At 55.7% G+C, this 23,436-nt stretch overlaps 1 protein-coding gene across 1 annotated transcript in view; it reads right to left on the reverse strand.

The window, feature by feature from the left end:
* The window catches only part of GARNL3 (GTPase activating Rap/RanGAP domain like 3), a 236,191-nt gene that overhangs the window by 138,238 nt on the left and 74,517 nt on the right, over positions 1–23,436 (reverse strand). The window contains 8 exon segments of the mRNA XM_072131865.1: positions 1,396–1,511; positions 1,594–1,653; positions 1,656–1,699; positions 1,774–1,819; positions 2,857–2,965; positions 14,737–14,840; positions 21,894–21,992; positions 22,118–22,193. Of these exon segments, the coding sequence (XP_071987966.1) occupies positions 1,396–1,511; positions 1,594–1,653; positions 1,656–1,699; positions 1,774–1,819; positions 2,857–2,965; positions 14,737–14,840; positions 21,894–21,992; positions 22,118–22,193 (654 nt within the window).

Below are 23,436 nucleotides of genomic sequence, written 5' to 3' on the forward strand. Positions count from 1 at the left end.
ATGTGGCAGGGATCATAAGCTCCTCAGCCATATAAAAAGCTGACACAAAGATTTAGGGGCTACGACGTTAAAAAACCCAGATAACGTTCAGAAGAGGAAGGACAACTAAAACAGAATTGGCCAAAAGTCTTCACAAAAAAGAACCAAAGGGAAACTGTTACTGAGGCGCATCAGGGGAACCAGCGGGGTCATAAGAGGTCGGACCATCACAAGGTCCATAATGTCATCCCTGCCGCATTGGGACAAAGGGTCCCGGCAGCGGAACGGAGAGGGTCCCGGTAGCGGAACGGAGATGGGACCCGGCAGCGGAACGGAGATGGGACCCGGCAGCGGAACGGAGATGGGACCCGGCAGCGGAACGGAGATGGGACCCGGCAGCGGAACGGAGATGGGACCCGGCAGCGGAACGGAGATGGGACCCGGCAGCGGAACGGAGATGGGTCCCGGCAGCGGAACGGAGATGGGTCCCGGCAGCGGAACGGAGATGGGTCCCGGCAGCGGAACGGAGATGGGACCCGGCAGCGGAACGGAGATGGGACCCGGCAGCGGAACGGAGATGGGACCCGGCAGCGGAACGGAGATGGGTCCCGGCAGCGGAACGGAGATGGGACCCGGCAGCGGAACGGAGATGGGACCCGGCAGCGGAACGGAGATGGGACCCGGCAGCGGAACGGAGATGGGACCCGGCAGCGGAACGGAGATGGGACCCGGCAGCGGAACGGAGATGGGACCCGGCAGCGGAACGGAGATGGGACCCGGCAGCGGAACGGAGATGGGACCCGGCAGCGGAACGGAGATGGGACCCGGCAGCGGAACGGAGATGGGACCCGGCAGCGGAACGGAGATGGGACCCGGCAGCGGAACGGAGATGGGTCCCGGCAGCGGAACGGAGATGGGACCCGGCAGCGGAACGGAGATGGGTCCCGGCAGCGGAACGGAGATGGGACCCGGCAGCGGAACGGAGATGGGACCCGGCAGCGGAACGGAGATGGGACCCGGCAGCGGAACGGAGATGGGACCCGGCAGCGGAACGGAGATGGGACGCGGCAGCGGAACGGAGATGGGACCCGGCAGCGGAACGGAGATGGGTCCCGGCAGCGGAACGGAGATGGGACCCGGCAGCGGAACGGAGATGGGACCCGGCAGCGGAACGGAGATGGGACCCGGCAGCGGAACGGAGATGGGACCCGGCAGCGGAACGGAGATGGTCCCGGCAGCGACTACTCCTCCAAGAGAGGCAGGAGGGACCCCACGTCCTTTGCAGTATTGTGGTTGCTTTCACTATGACAGGGTAAAGGTCATGCCTGAGTGATGCATACGAAAGCTTTTACGGGTTATGGGGTCATGTGACGCATTGGAGGGGCAGATGTGTGCACCCCCCCCTTCCCCAATTACCTTGTGTAAGTCCGGCATGAGGTCCTGGTAGAGCGAGCGGATCAGCATGTCCAGGGTGCGCTGCCGCTTCTGAGCGAAGGTGGGGGTCTCCAGAGTCGCCTTCTCCCCATTTATTACTGGCAGGAAGACAATGGGTGCGGTCAGCGGAGGGCGATGTACAGGACGTGCAGCCGCTGCGGGGGGGGGGGGGACACTCACCTTTCACTAGAAGAAAATCCCTGAATTCCTGGTGGTCGGTAAAGACGGGTGGGGAGGGCAGGGGGGCCCGAATAATGGGACGCTCTCCTCAGAAAAGATCTTTAGCCTATAGAAATGCAGGAAGATGTGACGACAATGGGAAGGGCAGACATGGCGCCCCCCGCAGGACCAGACACTCACCTGTAGCTGTCATTCTCACTGTTATATCGCACCAAGGCAAAAATATCTAAAATCACTGTAAGGAAAAGCAAGAAGCAACTCCAGGTCAGGGGGGAAAGTGACCCCAGGAGGGAGGACACAGGTCAGGGGGGAAAGTGACCCCAGGAGGGAGGACACAGGTCAGGGGGGAAAGTGACCCCAGGAGGGAGGACACAGGTCAGGGGGGAAAGTGACCCCAGGAGGGAGGACACAGGTCAGGGGGGAAAGTGACCCCAGGAGGGAGGACACAGGTCAGGGGGGGGGGGAGGTGACCCCAGGAGGGAAGACACAGGTCAGGGGGACACATGACTCCAGGAGGGAGGACACAGGTCAGGGGGGGGGGGGAGGTGACCCCAGGAGGGATGACACAGGTCAGGGGGACAGGTGACCCCAGGAGGGAGGACACAGGTCAGGGGGGGGCAGGTGACCCCAGGAGAGAAGACACAGGTCAGGGGGGCAGGTGACCCCAGGAGGGAGGACACAGGTCAGGGGGGCAGGTGACCCCAGGAGGGAGGACACAGGTAAGGGGGGGGCAGGTGACCCCAGGAGGGAGGACACAGGTGAGGGGGGGGGGCAGGTGACCCCAGGAGGGAGGACACAGGTCAGGGGGGGGCAGGTGACCCCAGGAGGGAGGACACAGGTCAGGGGGGGCAGGTGACTCCAGGAGGGAGGACACAGGTCAGGGGGGGGGGCAGGTGACCCAAGGAGGGAGGACACAGGTCAGGGGGTAGGAAAGGTGACCCCAGGAGGGAGGACACAGGTCAGGGGGTAGGGAAGGTGACCCCAGGAGAGAGGACACAGATCAGGGGGGGCAGGTGACCTCAGGAGGGAGAACACAGGTCAGGGGGAGATATGAGACACCAGGAGGGGACACAGGTAAGGGGGGGATATGTGGCCCCAGGAGGTGGGGCAAAGGTCAGGAAGAGATATGTGACACCGGAGGGGGGGGGATTTGTTACCACAGGAAAAGACACAGGTCATCGGTCAGGGGGTTATGTGGGGTCAGCTCTGATCTATCAATGAAAAGTAATGGTGACGATGGCAATGTGTGTCAGTTCTGGATACGCGTGAAGTGGGAGCGGATCATGGACGGCTTGAAGGATGGAGACGATTCCTCCCCTTCCTGAAAGACGATGGTCACAATGTCATTCCCGATGTGGCGCTTTCTCTCTACCTGCAAAACAGACGGATTTCATTTATAAAACACTTTACCCCAATGATAAAGCGTATGGAGGCAGAATGACACCCCCCCAGGAGCACGGGGATCCAGTATGACACCTCCAGTGATCCAGTGTGACACCCCCCCAGGAGCACGGGGATCCAGCATGACACCTCCAGTGATCCAGTGTGACACCCCCCCAGGAGCACGGGGATCCAGCATGACACCTCCAGTGATCCAGTGTGACACCCCCCCCAGGAGCACGGGGATCCAGTATGACACCTCCAGTGATCCAGTGTGACACCCCCCCCAGGAGCACGGGGATCCAGCATGACACCTCCAGTGATCCAGTGTGACACCCCCCCAGGAGCACGGGGATCCAGTATGACACCTCCAGTGATCCAGTGTGACACCCCCCCAGGAGCACGGGGATCCAGTGTGACACCTCCAGTGATCCAGTGTGACACCCCCCCAGGAGCACGGGGATCCAGTATGACACCTCCAGTGATCCAGTGTGACACCCCCCCAGGAGCACGGGGATCCAGTATGACACCTCCAGTGATCCAGTGTGACACCCCCCCAGGAGCACGGGGATCCAGTATGACACCTCCAGTGATCCAGTGTGACACCCCCCCCAGGAGCACGGGGATCCAGTATGACACCTCCAGTGATCCAGTGTGACACCCCCCCAGGAGCACGGGGATCCAGTGTGACACCTCCAGTGATCCAGTGTGACACCCCCCCAGGAGCACGGGGATCCAGTATGACACCTCCAGTGATCCAGTGTGACACCCCCCCAGGAGCACGGGGATCCAGCATGACACCTCCAGTGATCCAGTGTGACACCCCCCCCAGGAGCACGGGGATCCAGTATGACACCTCCAGTGATCCAGTGTGACACCCCCCCCAGGAGCACGGGGATCCAGCATGACACCTCCAGTGATCCAGTGTGACACCCCCCCAGGAGCACGGGGATCCAGTATGACACCTCCAGTGATCCAGTGTGACACCCCCCCAGGAGCACGGGGATCCAGTGTGACACCTCCAGTGATCCAGTGTGACACCCCCCCAGGAGCACGGGGATCCAGTATGACACCTCCAGTGATCCAGTGTGACACCCCCCCAGGAGCACGGGGATCCAGTATGACACCTCCAGTGATCCAGTGTGACACCCCCCCAGGAGCACGGGGATCCAGTATGACACCTCCAGTGATCCAGTGTGACACCCCCCCCAGGAGCACGGGGATCCAGTATGACACCTCCAGTGATCCAGTGTGACACCCCCCCAGGAGCACGGGGATCCAGTGTGACACCTCCAGTGATCCAGTGTGACACCCCCCCAGGAGCACGGGGATCCAGTGTGACACCTCCAGTGATCCAGTGTGACACCCCCCCAGGAGCACGGGGATCCAGCGTGACACCTCCAGTGATCCAGTGTGACACCCCCCCAGGAGCACGGGGATCCAGTGTGACACCTCCAGTGATCCAGTGTGACACCCCCCCAGGAGCACGGGGATCCAGTGTGACACCTCCAGTGATCCAGTGTGACACCCCCCCAGGAGCACGGGGATCCAGTGTGACACCTCCAGTGATCCAGTGTGACACCCCCCCAGGAGCACGGGGATCCAGTGTGACACCTCCAGTGATCCAGTGTGACACCCCCCCAGGAGCACGGGGATCCAGTGTGACACCTCCAGTGATCCAGTGTGACACCCCCCCAGGAGCACGGGGATCCAGTATGACACGTCCAGTGATCCAGTGTGACACCCCCCCAGGAGCACGGGGATCCAGCATGACACCTCCAGTGATCCAGTGTGACACCCCCCCAGGAGCACGGGGATCCAGCATGACACCTCCAGTGATCCAGTGTGACACCCCCCCAGGAGCACGGGGATCCAGCATGACACCTCCAGTGATCCAGTGTGACACCCCCCCAGGAGCACGGGGATCCAGTATGACACCTCCAGTGATCCAGTGTGACACCCCCCCCAGGAGCACGGGGATCCAGTATGACACCTCCAGTGATCCAGTGTGACACCCCCCCCAGGAGCACGGGGATCCAGCATGACACCTCCAGTGATCCAGTGTGACACCCCCCCAGGAGCACGGGGATCCAGTATGACACCTCCAGTGATCCAGTGTGACACCCCCCCAGGAGCACGGGGATCCAGCATGACACCTCCAGTGATCCAGTGTGACACCCCCCCAGGAGCACGGGGATCCAGTATGACACCTCCAGTGATCCAGTGTGACACCCCCCCAGGAGCACGGGGATCCAGTATGACACCTCCAGTGATCCAGTGTGACACCCCCCCAGGAGCACGGGGATCCAGTATGACACCTCCAGTGATCCAGTGTGACACCCCCCCAGGAGCACGGGGATCCAGTATGACACCTCCAGTGATCCAGTGTGACACCCCCCCAGGAGCACGGGGATCCAGTATGACACCTCCAGTGATCCAGTGTGACACCCCCCCAGGAGCACGGGGATCCAGTATGACACCTCCAGTGATCCAGTGTGACACCCCCCCCAGGAGCACGGGGATCCAGTATGACACCTCCAGTGATCCAGTGTGACACCCCCCCAGGAGCACGGGGATCCAGTGTGACACCTCCAGTGATCCAGTGTGACACCCCCCCAGGAGCACGGGGATCCAGTGTGACACCTCCAGTGATCCAGTGTGACACCCCCCCAGGAGCACGGGGATCCAGTGTGACACCTCCAGTGATCCAGTGTGACACCCCCCCAGGAGCACGGGGATCCAGTGTGACACCTCCAGTGATCCAGTGTGACACCCCCCCAGGAGCACGGGGATCCAGTATGACACGTCCAGTGATCCAGTGTGACACCCCCCCAGGAGCACCGGGATCCAGCATGACACCTCCAGTGATCCAGTGTGACACCCCCCCAGGAGCACGGGGATCCAGCATGACACCTCCAGTGATCCAGTGTGACAGCCCCCCAGGAGCACGGGGATCCAGCATGACACCTCCAGTGATCCAGTGTGACACCCCCCCAGGAGCACGGGGATCCAGTATGACACCTCCAGTGATCCAGTGTGACACCCCCCCAGGAGCACGGGGATCCAGTATGACACCTCCAGTGATCCAGTGTGACACCCCCCCCAGGAGCACGGGGATCCAGTGTGACACCTCCAGTGATCCAGTGTGACACCCCCCCAGGAGCACGGGGATCCAGTGTGACACCTCCAGTGATCCAGTGTGACACCCCCCCAGGAGCACGAGGATCCAGCGTGACACCTCCAGTGATCCAGTGTGACACCCCCCCAGGAGCACGGGGATCCAGCGTGACACCTCCAGTGATCCAGTGTGACACCCCCCCAGGAGCACGGGGATCCAGTATGACACCTCCAGTGATCCAGTGTGACACCCCCCCAGGAGCACGGGGATCCAGTATGACACCTCCAGTGATCCAGTGTGACACCCCCCCAGGAGCACGGGGATCCAGTATGACACCTCCAGTGATCCAGTGTGACACCCCCCCAGGAGCACGGGGATCCAGTATGACACCTCCAGTGTGACACCCCCCCAGGAGCACGGGGATCCAGTATGACACCTCCAGTGATCCAGTGTGACACCCCCCCAGGAGCACGGGGATCCAGTATGACACCTCCAGTGATCCAGTGTGACACCCCCCCAGGAGCACGGGGATCCAGTATGACACCTCCAGTGATCCAGTGTGACCCCCCCCCCAGGAGCACAGGGATCCAGTGTGACACCTCCAGTGATCCAGTGTGACACCCCCCCAGGAGCACGGGGATCCAGCGTGACACCTCCAGTGATCCAGTGTGACACCCCCCCAGGAGCACGGGGATCCAGCGTGACACCTCCAGTGATCCAGTGTGACACCCCCGCAGGAGCACGGGGATCCAGCGTGACACCTCCAGTGATCCAGTGTGACACCCCCCCAGGAGCACGGGGATCCAGCATGACACCTCCAGTGATCCAGTGTGACACGCCCCCAGGAGCACGGGGATCAAGCATGACACCTCCAGTGATCCAGTGTGACACCCCCCCAGGAGCACGGGGATCCAGTATGACACCTCCAGTGATCCAGTGTGACACCCCCCCAGGAGCACGGGGATCCAGTATGACACCTCCAGTGATCCAGTGTGACACCCCCCCAGGAGCACGGGGATCCAGTATGACACCTCCAGTGATCCAGTGTGACACCCCCCCAGGAGCACGGGGATCCAGTATGACACCTCCAGTGATCCAGTGTGACACCCCCCCAGGAGCACGGGGATCCAGTATGACACCTCCAGTGATCCAGTGTGACACCCCCCCAGGAGCACGGGGATCCAGTATGACACCTCCAGTGATCCAGTGTGACACCCCCCCAGGAGCACGGGGATCCAGTATGACACCTCCAGTGATCCAGTGTGACACCCCCCCCCCAGGAGCACGGGGATCCAGTATGACACCTCCAGTGATCCAGTGTGACCCCCCCCCCCAGGAGCACGGGGATCCAGTATGACACCTCCAGTGATCCAGTGTGACACCCCCCCAGGAGCACGGTGCGAGGGGAACCAGTGTGACGCCTCCCGAGGAGCACGGTGCGAGGGGAACCAGTGTGACGCCTCCCGAGGAGCACCGTGCGAGGGGAACCAGTGTGACACTTCCCGAGGAGCACCGTGCGCGGGGAACCAGTGTGACACTTCCCGAGGAGCACCGTGCGCGGGGAACCAGTGTGACACCTTCCGAGGAGCACCGTGCGCAGGGATCCAGTGTGACACTTCCCGAGGAGCACCGTGCGAGGGGAACCAGTGTGACACCTTCCGAGGAGCACCGTGCGAGGGGAACCAGTGTGACACCTCCCGAGGAGCACCGTGCGAGGGGAACCAGTGTGACACCTCCTGAGGAGCACCGTGCGAGGGGAACCAGTGTGACACCTCCCGAGGAGCACCGTGCGAGGAGATCCAGTGTGACACCTTCCGAGGAGCACAGTGCGCAGGGATCCAGTGTGACACTTCCCGAGGAGCACGGTGCGAGGAGATCCAGTGTGACACCTTCCGAGGAGCACAGTGCGCAGGGATCCAGTGTGACACTTCCCGAGGAGCACCGTGCGAGGGGAACCAGTGTGACACCTCCCGAGGAGCACCGTGCGAGGGGAACCAGTGTGACACCTCCCAAGGAGCACCGTGCGAGGGGAACCAGTGTGACACCTCCCGAGGAGCACCGTGCGAGGGGAACCAGTGTGACACCTCCCGAGGAGCACCGTGCGAGGAGATCCAGTGTGACACCTTCCGAGGAGCACAGTGCGCAGGGATCCAGTGTGACACTTCCCGAGGAGCACGGTGCGAGGAGATCCAGTGTGACACCTTCCGAGGAGCACAGTGCGCAGGGATCCAGTGTGACACTTCCCGAGGAGCACCGTGCGAGGGGAACCAGTGTGACACCTCCCGAGGAGCACCGTGCGAGGGGAACCAGTGTGACACCTCCCAAGGAGCACCGTGCGAGGGGAACCAGTGTGACACCTCCCGAGGAGCACCGTGTGAGGAGATCCAGTGTGACACCTTCCGAGGAGCACAGTGCGCAGGGATCCAGTGTGACACCTCCCGAGGAGCACCGTGCGAGGGGAACCAGTGTGACATCTCCCGAGGAGCACCGTGCGAGGGGGACCAGTGTGACACCTCCCGAGGGGAACCAGTGTGACACCTCCCGAGGAGCACCGTGCGAGGGGAACCAGTGTGACACCTCCCGAGGAGCACCGTGCGAGGGGAACCAGTGTGACACCTCCCGAGGAGCACCGTGCGTGGGGAACCAGTGTGACACCTGCCGAGAAGCACCGTGCGAGGAGATCCAGTGTGACACCTTCCGAGGAGCACAGTGCGCATGGGATCCAGTGTGACACCTCCCGAGGAGCACCGTGCGAGGGGAACCAGTGTCACATCTCCCGAGGAGCACCGTGCGAGGGGAACCAGTGTGACACCTCCCGAGGAGCACCGTGCGAGGGGAACCAGTGTGACACTTCCCGAGGAGCACCGTGCGTGGGGAACCAGTGTGACACCTTCCGAGGAGCACAGTGCGCAGGGATCCAGTGTGACACTTCCCGAGGAGCACCGTGCGAGGGGAACCAGTGTGACACCTCCCGAGGAGCACGGTGCGAGGGGAACCAGTGTGACATCTCCCGAGGAGCACCGTGCGAGGGGAACCAGTGTGACACCTTCCGAGGAGCACCGTGCGAGGGGAACCAGTGTGACACCTCCCGAGGAGCACCGTGCGAGGGGAACCAGTGTGACACCTCCCGAGGAGCACCGTGCGAGGAGATCCAGTGTGACACCTTCCGAGGAGCACAGTGCGCAGGGATCCAGTGTGACACCTCCCGAGGAGCACCGTGCGAGGGGAACCAGTGTGACACCTCCCGAGGAGCACCGTGCGAGGAGATCCAGTGTGACACCTTCCGAGGAGCACAGTGCGCAGGGATCCAGTGTGACACCTCCCGAGGAGCACCGTGCGAGAAGAACCAGTGTCACATCTCCCGAGGAGCACCGTGCGAGGGGAACCAGTGTGACACCTCCCGAGGAGCACCGTGCGAGGGGAACCAGTGTGACACCTCCCGAGGAGCACCGTGCGAGGGGAACCAGTGTGACACCTCCCGAGGAGCACCGTGCGAGGGGAACCAGTGTGACACCTCCCGAGGAGCACCGTGCGAGGGGAACCAGTGTGACACTTCCCGAGGAGCACCGTGCGTGGGGAACCAGTGTGACACCTTCCGAGGAGCACAGTGCGCAGGGATCCAGTGTGACACTTCCCGAGGAGCACCGTGCGAGGGGAACCAGTGTGACACCTCCCGAGGAGCACGGTGCGAGGGGAACCAGTGTGACATCTCCCGAGGAGCACCGTGCGAGGGGAACCAGTGTGACACCTCCCGAGGAGAACCAGTGTGACACCTTCCGAGGAGCACAGTGCGCAGGGATCCAGTGTGACACCTCCCGAGGAGCACCGTGCGAGGGGAACCAGTGTGACATCTCCCGAGGAGCATCGTGCGAGGGGAACCAGTGTGACACCTCCCGAGGAGCACCGTGCGCAGGGATCCAGTGTGACACCTCCCGAGGAGCACCGTGCGAGGGGAACCAGTGTGACACCTCCCGAGGAGCACCATGCGAGGAGAACCAGTGTGACACCTTCCGAGGAGCACAGTGCGCAGGGATCCAGTGTGACACCTCCCGAGGAGCACGGTGCGAGGAGATCCAGTGTGACACCTCCCGAGGAGCATGGTGCGCGGGGATCCAGTGTGACACCCCCCAGGAGCACGGCGCGAGGAGATCCAGTGTGACACCTCCCAAGGAGCACGGTGCGCGGGGATCCAGTGTGACGCCTCCCGAGGAGCACGGTGCGCGGGGATCAAGTGTGACGCCTCCCGAGGAGCACCGTGCGAGGGGAACCAGTGTGACACCTCCCGAGGAGCACGGTGCATGGGGATCCAGTGTGACACCTCCCGAGGAGCACCGTGCGAGAAGAACCAGTGTCACATCTCCCGAGGAGCACCGTGCGAGGGGAACCAGTGTGACACCTCCCGAGGAGCACGGTGCGAGGGGAACCAGTGTGACATCTCCCGAGGAGCACCGTGCGAGGGGAACCAGTGTGACACCTCCCGAGGAGCACCGTGCGAGGAGAACCAGTGTGACACCTTCCGAGGAGCACAGTGCGCAGGGATCCAGTGTGACACCTCACGAGGAGCACCGTGCGAGGGGAACCAGTGTGACATCTCCCGAGGAGCATCGTGCGAGGGGAACCAGTGTGACACCTCCCGAGGAGCACCGTGCGCAGGGATCCAGTGTGACACCTCCCGAGGAGCACCGTGCGAGGGGAACCAGTGTGACACCTCCCGAGGAGCACCATGCGAGGAGAACCAGTGTGACACCTTCCGAGGAGCACAGTGCGCAGGGATCCAGTGTGACACCTCCCGAGGAGCACCGTGCGAGGGAAACCAGTGTGACGCCTCCCGAGGAGCACAGTGCGTGGGCATCCAGTGTGACACCTCCCGAGGAGCACAGTGCAAGGAGATCCAGTGTGACACCTCCCGAGGAGCACGGTGCGAGGAGATCCAGTGTGACACCTCCCGAGGAGCACGGTGCGCGGGGATCCAGTGTGACACCTCCCAAGGAGCACGGTGCGAGGAGATCCAGTGTGACACCTCCCGAGGAGCATGGTGCGCGGGGATCCAGTGTGACACCCCCCAGGAGCACGGCGCGAGGAGATCCAGTGTGACACCTCCCAAGGAGCACGGTGCGCGGGGATCCAGTGTGACGCCTCCCGAGGAGCACGGTGCGCGGGGATCAAGTGTGACGCCTCCCGAGGAGCACCGTGCGAGGGGAACCAGTGTGACACCTCCCGAGGAGCACGGTGCATGGGGATCCAGTGTGACACCTCCCGAGGAGCACGGGGATCCAGCGTGATACCTCCTGAGGAGCACGGTGTGAGGAGATCCAGTGTGACACCTCTCGAGGAGCGTGGTGCAAGGGGATCCAGTGTGAAACCTTCTGAGGAGCATGCTGCGTGGGGATCCAGTGTGACACCTACCGAGGAGCACAGTGCGTGGGCATCCAGTGTGATACCTCCTGAGGAGCACGGTGTGAGGAGATCCAGTGTGACACCTCCTGAGGAGCACGATGAGTGGGGATCCATTGTGACACCTCCCGAGGAGCGCAGTGCATGGGGATCCAGTGTGACACCTCCCGAGGAGCACAGTGCGCAGGGATCCAGTGTGACATCTCCCGAGGAAAGCGGTGCGCGGGGATAGAGTGTGACACCTCCCGAGGAGCACGGGGATCCAGCGTAACACCTCCCGAGGAGCACGGTGCGTGGGGATCCAGAGTGACATCTCCCGAGGAGCACGGTGCACGGGGATCCAGTGTGACACCTCCCGAGGAGCACAGTGCAAGGAGATCCAGTGTGACACCTCCCGAGGAGCACGGTGCGAGGAGATCCAGTGTGACACCTCCCGAGGAGCATGGTGCGCGGGGATCCAGTGTGACACCTCCCAAGGAGCACGGTGCAAGGAGATCCAGTGTGACACCTCCCGAGGAGCATGGTGCGCGGGGATCCAGTGTGACACCCCCCAGGAGCACGGTGCGAGGAGATCCAGTGTGACACTTCCCGAGGAGCACGGTGCGAGGAGATCCAGTGTGACACCTCCCGAGGAGCACGGTGTGAGGAGATCCAGTGTGACACATCCCGAGGAGCGTGGTGCAAGGGGATCCAGTGTGAAACCTCCCGAGGAGCACGGTGCGTGGGGATCCAGTGTGACACCTACCCAGGAGCACGGTGCGAGGGGATCCAGTGTGACACCTCCAGAGGAGCACGTTGTGAGGAGATCCAGTGTGATACCTACTGAGGAGCACGGTGTGAAGAGATCCAGTGTAACACCTCCCGAGGAGCACGGTGAGTGGGGATCCAATGTGACACCTCCCGAGGAGCGCGGTGCATGGGGATCCAGTGTGACACCTCCCGAGGAGCACGGTGTGAGGAGAACCAGTGTGACACCTCCCGAGGAGCGCAGTGCAAGGGGATCCAGTGTGACACCCCCCAGGAGCACGGTGCGAGGAGATCCAGTGTGACACCTCCCAGGAGCACGGTGCGAGGAGATCCAGTGTGACGCCTCCCGAGGAGCACGGTGCGAGGAGATCCAGTGTGACACTTCCCGAGGAGCACCGTGCGAGGAGATCCAGTGTGACACCTCCCGAGGAGCACGGTGCGAGGAGATCCAGTGTGACGCCTCCCGAGGAGCGCGGTGCATGGGTATCCAGTGTGACACCTCCCGAGGAGCACGGTGCGAGGAGATCCAGTGTGACACCTCCCGAGGATCATGGTGCGAGGAGATCCAGTGTGACACCTCCCGAGGAGCACGGTGCGAGGAGATCCAGTGTGACACCTCCCGAGGAGCACGGTGCGAGGAGAACCAGTGTGACACCTCCCGAGGAGCATGGTGCGAGGATATCCAGTGTGACACCTCCCGAGGAGCACGGTGCATGGGTATCCAGTGTGACACCTCCCGAGGAGCACAGTGAGAGGAGACCCAGTGTGACACCTCCCGAGGAGCATGGTGCGAGGAGATCCAGTGTGACACCTCCCGAGGAGCACGGTGCATGGGTATCCAGTGTGACACCTCCCGAGGAGCACGGTGCGAGGAGATCCAGTGTGACACCTCCCGAGGAGCACGGTGCAAGGAGATCCAGTGTGACACCTCCCGAGGAGCACAGTGCGCAGGGATCCAGTGTGACACCTCCCGAGGAGCACGGTGCGAGGAGATCCAGTGTGACACCTCCCGAGGAGCACAGTGCGCAGGGATCCAGTGTGACACCTCCCGAGGAGCATGGTGCAAGGAGATCCAGTGTGACACCTCCCGAGGAGCACAGTGCGCAGGGAACCAGTGTGACACCTCCCGAGGAGCACGGTGCGAGGAGATCCAGTGTGACACCTCCCGAGGAGCACAGTGCGCAGGGATCCAGTGTGACACCTCCCGAGGAGCACGGTGCGAGGAGATCCAGTGTGACACCTCCCGAGGAGCACGGTGCACGGGGATCCAGTGTGACACCTCCCGAGGAGCACCGTGCGAGGAGATCCAGTGTGACACCTCCCGAGGAGCACCGTGCGAGGGGAACCAGTGTGACACCTCCCGAGGAGCACCGTGCGAGGAGATCCAGTGTGACACCTCCCGAGGAGCACCGTGCGAGGAGATCCAGTGTGACACCTCCCGAGGAGCACCGTGCGAGGGGAACCAGTGTGACACCTCCTGAGGAGCACCGTGCGAGGAGATCCAGTGTGACACCTCCCGAGGAGCACAGTGCGCAGGGATCCAGTGTGACACCTCCCGAGGAGCACCGTGCGAGGAGATCCAGTGTGACACCTCCCGAGGAACACGGTGCGAGGAGATCCAGTGTGACACCTCCCGAGGAGCACCGTGCGAGGAGATCCAGTGTGACACCTCCCGAGGAGCACCGTGCGAGGAGATCCAGTGTGACACCTCCCGAGGAGCACTGTGCGAGGAGATCCAGTGTGACACCTCCCAAGGAGCACGATGCGAGGAGATCCAGTGTGACACCTCCCGAGGAGCATGGTGCGAGGAGATCCAGTGTGACACCTCCCGAGGAGCACCGTGCGAGGAGATCCAGTGTGACACCTCCCGAGGAGCACGGTGCGAGGAGATCCAGTGTGACACCTCCCGAGGAGCACCGTGCGAGGAGATCCAGTGTGACACCTCCTGAGGAGCACCGTGCGAGGAGATCCAGTGTGACACCTCCCGAGGAGCACAGTGCGCAGGGATCCAGTGTGACACCTCCCGAGGAGCATGGTGCAAGGAGATCCAGGGTGACACCTCCCGAGGAGCACCGTGCGAGGAGATCCAGTGTGACACCTCCCGAGGAGCACCGTGCGAGGAGATCCAGTGTGACACCTCCCGAGGAGCACTGTGCGAGGAGATCCAGTGTGACACCTCCCAAGGAGCACGATGCGAGGAGATCCAGTGTGACACCTCCCGAGGAGCATGGTGCGAGGAGATCCAGTGTGACACCTCCCGAGGAGCACCGTGCGAGGAGATCCAGTGTGACACCTCCCGAGGAGCACGGTGCGAGGAGATCCAGTGTGACACCTCCCGAGGAGCACGGTGCGAGGAGATCCAGTGTGACACCTCCCGAGGAGCACCGTGCGAGGGGAACCAGTGTGACACCTCCCGAGGAGCACCGTGCGCGGGGATCCATACAGACCCATCGATCCTTCTGCAACAAGGGGATCAACTACAAGACTCCACAGCAGTCACTTACCTGCTGTTTATTCTCCTTGGAGTACGGCAGCATGGTAGAGACGTGGAACATGATCTCGTGGCCCTGGTAGACAGTATAAACAGAATGTGTCCCCGTCGTGTCATCTGTAAACCAAGAATCACAAAGTCACAATCCGGCCAGCAAAGCCCAGCACTGACGAATAGGACGTCACTCCAATATACAAGCAGTCATGTCGTATGGAGGGCGCTGCAGCCCTTCATACACTCACCCCAAACCCGAATCAGAACCTGTGGTCATCTCCCTAAGGGGCTACTCAAAGAGGAACATATGGTAGAAGATTCCACGATTAGAAACTTCCAGTTGTTACAGATTACAGCCTGGACTACATAGGAAAGATTCTACGAGATTTCACACAACAAACCAACAAACCATACATACACCATACATACATACACACACACCATACATACACCATACATACATACATACACACCCAAACCATACACACACCATACATACATACATACACACACACACCATACATACACCATACATACATACATACATACATACATACATACATACACACCCAAACCATACACACACCATACATACATACATACATACATACATACACACCCAAACCATACACACACCATACATACATACATACACACACACACCATACATACACCATACATACATACATACATACACACACCATACATAAATACACACACCATACATACATACATACATACACACACCATACATACATACATACATACATACACACACCATACATACATACATACATACATACACACACCATACACACACCATACATACATACATACACACACACCATACACACACCATACATACATACATACATACACACCCAAACCATACACACACCATACATACATACATACATACACACCCAAACCATACACACACCATACATACATACATACATACACACCCAAACCATACACACACCATACATACATACATACATACACACACCATACATACACACACCATACATACACACCCACCAAACCAAACACACACCATACATATATACACACCCACCAAACCATACACACACCATACATACATACATACATACACACACACACCAAACCATACACACACCATACATACATACATACATACACACACACACACACCATACATACATACATACATACACACACCATACATACATACATACACACCCACCAAACCATACACACACCATACATACATACATACATACACACCCACCAAACCATACACACACCATACATACATACATACACACCCAAACCATACACACACCATACATACATACACACACCATACATACATACATACATACATACATACACACCAAACCATACATACATACACACACACCATACACACACCATACATACATACATACACACACACCATACATACATACACACACACCAAACCATACACACACCATACATATATACACACCCACCAAACCATACACACACCATACATACATATATACACACACACACCAAACCATACACACACCATACATACACACACCATACATACATACACACCCACCAAACCATACACACACCATACATACATACACACACCCACCAAACCATACACACACCATACATACATACACACACCATACACACACCTTACATACACACCCACCAAAACATACACACACCATACATACATACACACCCACCAAACCATACACACAACATACATACATACAAACCCACAAAACCATACACACACCATACATATATACATACACCCACCAAACCATACACACACCATACATACATACACACCCACCAAACCATACACACAACATACATACATACAAACCCACAAAACCATACACATACCATACATATATACATACACCCACCAAACCATACACACACCATACATACATACTCACATACACACCCAAACCATACACACACCATACATACATACATACACACCCACCAAACCATACACACACCATACATACATACATACACCCACCAAACCATACACACACCATACATACATACATACACCCACCAAACCATACACCATGCAAACACAAGACATACACACCATACATACATACACACCCACCAAACCATACACACACACCATACATACCAACCATGCACACACAAGACATACACACCACACATACATACACACCCACCAAAACATACACACACCATACATACACACCAAACCATACACACAGCATACATACATACACACCCAAACCATACACACACCATACATACACACCAAACCATACACATACCATACATACACACCCACCAAACCATACACACACCATACATACATACACCCACCAAACCATACACACACCATACATACATACACCCACCAAACCATACACACACCATACATACATACCCCCACCAAACCTCACACACCATACATACCCAAACCATACACACATGCATACACACCCAAACCATACACACACCATACATACATACATACACCCACCAAACCATACACACACCATGCATACATACCCAACAAACCATACACACACCATACATACATACACACACACCAAACCATACACACACCATACATACATACACACCCACCAAACCATACACACACCATACATACATACACACCCACCAAACCATACACACACCATACATACACACCCACCAAAACATACACACACCATACATACATACACACACACCAGACCATACACACAACATACATACATACAAACCCACAAAACCATACACACACCATACATATATACATACACCCACGAAACTATACACACACCATACATACATACACACCCAAACCACACACACCATACATATATACACACCCAAACCATACACACACCATACATACATACACACCCACCAAACCATACACACACCATACATACATACACACCCACCAAACCATACACACACCATACATACGTACATACCCACCAAACCATACACACCATACATACATACATACCCAAACTATACACACACCATACATACACACACACCATACATACATACACACCTAAACCATACACACACCATACATACATACACCAAACCATACACACACCATACATACATACACACCCACCAAACCATACACACCATACATACATACATACATACACACCCACCAAACCATACACACACCATACATACATACACACCCACCAAACCATACACACCATACATACATACACACACCATACATACATACACACCTAAACCATACACACACACCATACATACATACAAACCTAAACCATACACACACCATACATACATACACACCCACCAAACCTTGCACACCATACATACATACACACCCACCAAACCATACAGACACCATACATACATACCCACCAAACCATACACACACCATACATACATACATACATACATACACACACCATACATACATACACCATACATACATACACACACCAAGCCATACATACATACATACATACATACATACACACACCCACCAAAGCATACACACACCATACATACACACACACCGACCAAACCATACACACACTATAGATATACACACACCCACCAAACCATACATACATACCCACCAAACCATACACACACCATACATATATACATACACCCACCAAACCATACACACACCATACATATATACATACACCCACCAAACCATACACACACCATACATATATACATACACCCACCAAACCATACACACACCATACATACATACACACCCACCAAACCATACAAACAACATACATACATACATACCCACAAAACCATACACACACCATACATACATACACACCCACCAAACCATACACAGCATACATATATACATACACCCACCAAACTATACACACACCATACATATATACATACACCCATCAAACCATACACACACCATACATACATACACCCATCAAACCATACACACACCATACATACATACAAACCCACAAAACCATACACACACCATACATATAAACATACACCCACCAAACCATACACACACCATACATACATACACACCCACCAAACCATGCACACACCATACATACATACACACCCAAACCACACACACCATACATACATACACACCCAAACCACACACACCATACATACACACCCAAACCATACACACACCATACATACATACATACACACACCATACACACACCATACATACACACACACACACCAAAACATACACACACTATAGATATACACACACCCACCAAACCATACACACACCATACATATATACATACAACCACCAAACCATACACACACCATACATACATACCCACCAAACCATACACACACCATGCATACATACACACCCACCAAACCATACACACACCATACATACATACACACCCACCAAACCATACACACACCATACATACACACCCAAACCACACACACCATACATACATACACACCCAAACCAAACACCATACATACATACACACCCAAACCAAACACCATACATACACACCCAAACCATACACACACACACCATACATACATACATATACACCCAAACCATACACACACCATACATACATACATACACACACACCCAAACCATACACACACCATACATACATACACACCCACCATACATACATACACCAACCAAACCATACACACACCATGCATACACACCCACCAAACCATACACACACCATACATACACACCCACCAAACCATACACACACCATACATACACACTCACCAAACCATACATACACCCACCAAACCATACACCCACCATACATACATACATACACACACCATACACACACCATACATACACCATACATACATACACCCATCAAACCATACACCCACCATACATACATACACACACCATACATACACACACACCAAACCATGCACACACCATATATACACACCCAAACCATACACACACCATACATACACAAACACCCACCAAACCATACACACTATAGATATACACACACCCACCAAACCATACATAAATACATACATACCCACCAAACCATACACACACACCAAACCATACACCCACCATACATACATACACACACCATACATACATACATACACACACACCAAACCATACACACACCATGCATACCAACCATGCACACACAAGACATACACACCATACATACATACAGACACTATAGATATACACCGACCAAACCATACATACATACATACCCACCAAACCATACACACACCATACATACATACACACCCACCAAACCATACACCCACCATACATACATACACCATACATACATACATACATACACACCCACCAAACCATACACACACCATACATACATACATACATACACACACACACACCATACATACACACCCACCAAACCATACACACACCATATATACATACATACACACACCATGCATATATACATACACACACCATACATACATATATACATACACAAACCATACATACAAACACACACCATACATACATACATACACACCCACCAAACCATACATACACCATACATACATACACCAAACCATACACACACCATACATACATACACCAAACCATACACACACCATACATACATACATACAAACACACACACCATACATACACACCCAACAAACCATACACACACCATACATATATACATACACACACCATACATACATACATATATACATACACACACCATACATACATACATACACACACCATACATACACACATACACACACCATACATACATACACACATACACACAGCATACATACATACACACCCAAACCATACATACATACACACCCAAACCATACATACATACACACCCAAACCATACACACACCATACATACATACACACCCACCAAACCATACACACCATACATACATACACCCACTAAACCATACACACACCATACATACATACATACACACACACACACCATACATACACACCCACCAAACCATACACACACCATACATACATGCACACCCAAACCATACACACACAATACATACATACATACACCATACATACACCCACTAAACCATACACACACCATACATACATACATACACACACCATACATACACACCCACCATACATACACACACACACACACCATACATGCATACACACACACACACACCATACAAACACACCCAACAAACCATACACACACCATACATACATACATACACACACCATACATATATACATACACACACCATGCATACACACATATATACATACACACACCATACATACATACACACACCATACATACATCACACCATACATACATACACACCCAAACCATACACACACCATACATACATACACACACAACATACATACATACATACACACACCATACATACATACATACCCACCCACCAAACCATACACACACCATACATACATGCACACACCAAACCATACACACACCATACATACATACACCCACCAAACCATACACACACCATACATACATACACCCACCAAACCATACACACACCATACACACACCATACATACATACACCCACCAAACCATACACACACCATACATACATACACCCACCAAACCACACACACCATACATACATACACACACACACCATACATACACACCCACCAAACCTTACACACACCATACATACATACACACCCACCAAACCATACACACACCATACATACATACACCCACCAAACCATACACACACCATACATACACACCCACCAAACCATACACACACCATACATACATACATACATACATACACACACACACCATACATATATACATACACACACCATACATATATACATACACACACCATACATATATACATACACACACCATACATATATACATACACACACCATACATACATACATACACACACCATACACACACCATACATACATACATACATACACACACCATACATACATACATACATACATACACACACACCATACATACATACATACACACACACCATACATCCAGCCAAAAAACCCGAGCTACTGGGGACACTACCGAGCAATGTGCTCCGATGTCCTGCCGCGTCCTGCCCTGGGGGCACTTACTTTTGGTGTCTAATCCTCCCCTATAGCCGATCCAGCTCTTTAAAGTGACGGTGTCTCCGAGCAGATTCAGTAGTTTTTGGAAACTTTCACTTCCTGCCTCTTTAAGAGGAAATCATAGATTACATTTTGTAGGAGGCGTCGCTGACCCTCATTACTCCCCCCACCTGAGGGTTTGGTACCTCCACCCCCGGATTCAGTGACTGTCCCCCTAATAATCTTCTCACCATTACTGAACATCTCATCGTCCGTCAGCTGACCGTCTTTGGCATAGAGAACTCCAAACTTAAAATTCACAGAACCCTAAAAGCAACAGAGAAACATTACGTGGAGGGATTAACCCTGCAGTGCAGCTCATGGTCCACTAGAGGCACCCTCACGTGCAGCAGACAAGGGCTATCCTGCCAGCAGCTCTGCCCCTCACATGCAGCAGACAAGGGCTATCCTGCCAGCAGCTCTGCCCCTCACGTGCAGCAGACAAGGGCTATCCTGCCAGCAGCTCTGCCCCTCACGTGCAGCAGACAAGGGCTATCCTGCCAGCAGCTCTGCCCCTCACATGCAGCAGACAAGGGCTATCCTGCCAGCAGCTCTGCCCCTCACGTGCAGCAGACAAGGGCTATCCTGCCAGCAGCTCTGCCCCTCACGTGCAGCAGACAAGGGCTATCCTGCCAGCAGCTCTGCCCCTCACATGCAGCAGACAAGGGCTATCCTGCCAGCAGCTCTGCCCCTCACGTGCAGCAGACAAGGGCTATCCTGCCAGCAGCTCTGCCCCTCACGTGCAGCAGACAAGGGCTATCCTGCCAGCAGCTCTGCCCCTCACATGCAGCAGACAAGGGCTATCCTGCCAGCAGCTCTGCCCCTCACGTGCAGCAGACAAGGGCTATCCTGCCAGCAGCTCTGCCCCTCACATGCAGCAGACAAGGGCTATCGTGCCAGCAGCTCTGCCCCTCACGTGCAGAAGACAAGGGCTATCCTGCCAGCAGCTCTGCCCCTCACGTGCAGCAGACAAGGGCTATCCTGCCAGCAGCTCTGCCCCTCACGTGCAGCAGACAAGGGCTATCCTGCCAGTAGCTCTGCCCCTCACATGCAGCAGACAAGGGCTATCCTGCCAGCAGCTCTGCCCCTCACATGCAGCAGACAAGGGCTATCCTGCCAGCAGCTCTGCCCCTCAAGTGCAGCAGACAAGGGCTATCCTGCCAGCAGCTCTGCCCCTCACGTGCAGCAGACAAGGGCTATCCTGCCAGCAGCTCTGCCCCTCACATGCAGCAGACAAGGGCTATCCTGCCAGCAGCTCTGCCCCTCACATGCAGCAGACAAGGGCTATCCTGCCAGCAGCTCTGCCCTTCACGTGCAGCAGACAAGAGCTATCCTGCCAGCAGCTCTGCCCCTCACGTGCAGCAGACAAGGGCTATCCTGCCAGCAGCTCTGCCCCTCACATGCAGCAGACAAGGGCTATCCTGCCAGCAGCTCTGCCCCTCACATGCAGCAGACAAGGGCTATCCTGCCAGCAGCTCTGCCCCTCACATGCAGCAGACAAGGGCTATCC

This window comes from Engystomops pustulosus, unplaced genomic scaffold (genome assembly GCF_040894005.1).
Source record: "Engystomops pustulosus unplaced genomic scaffold, aEngPut4.maternal MAT_SCAFFOLD_158, whole genome shotgun sequence".
Lineage (NCBI taxonomy): Eukaryota > Metazoa > Chordata > Amphibia > Anura > Leptodactylidae > Engystomops > Engystomops pustulosus.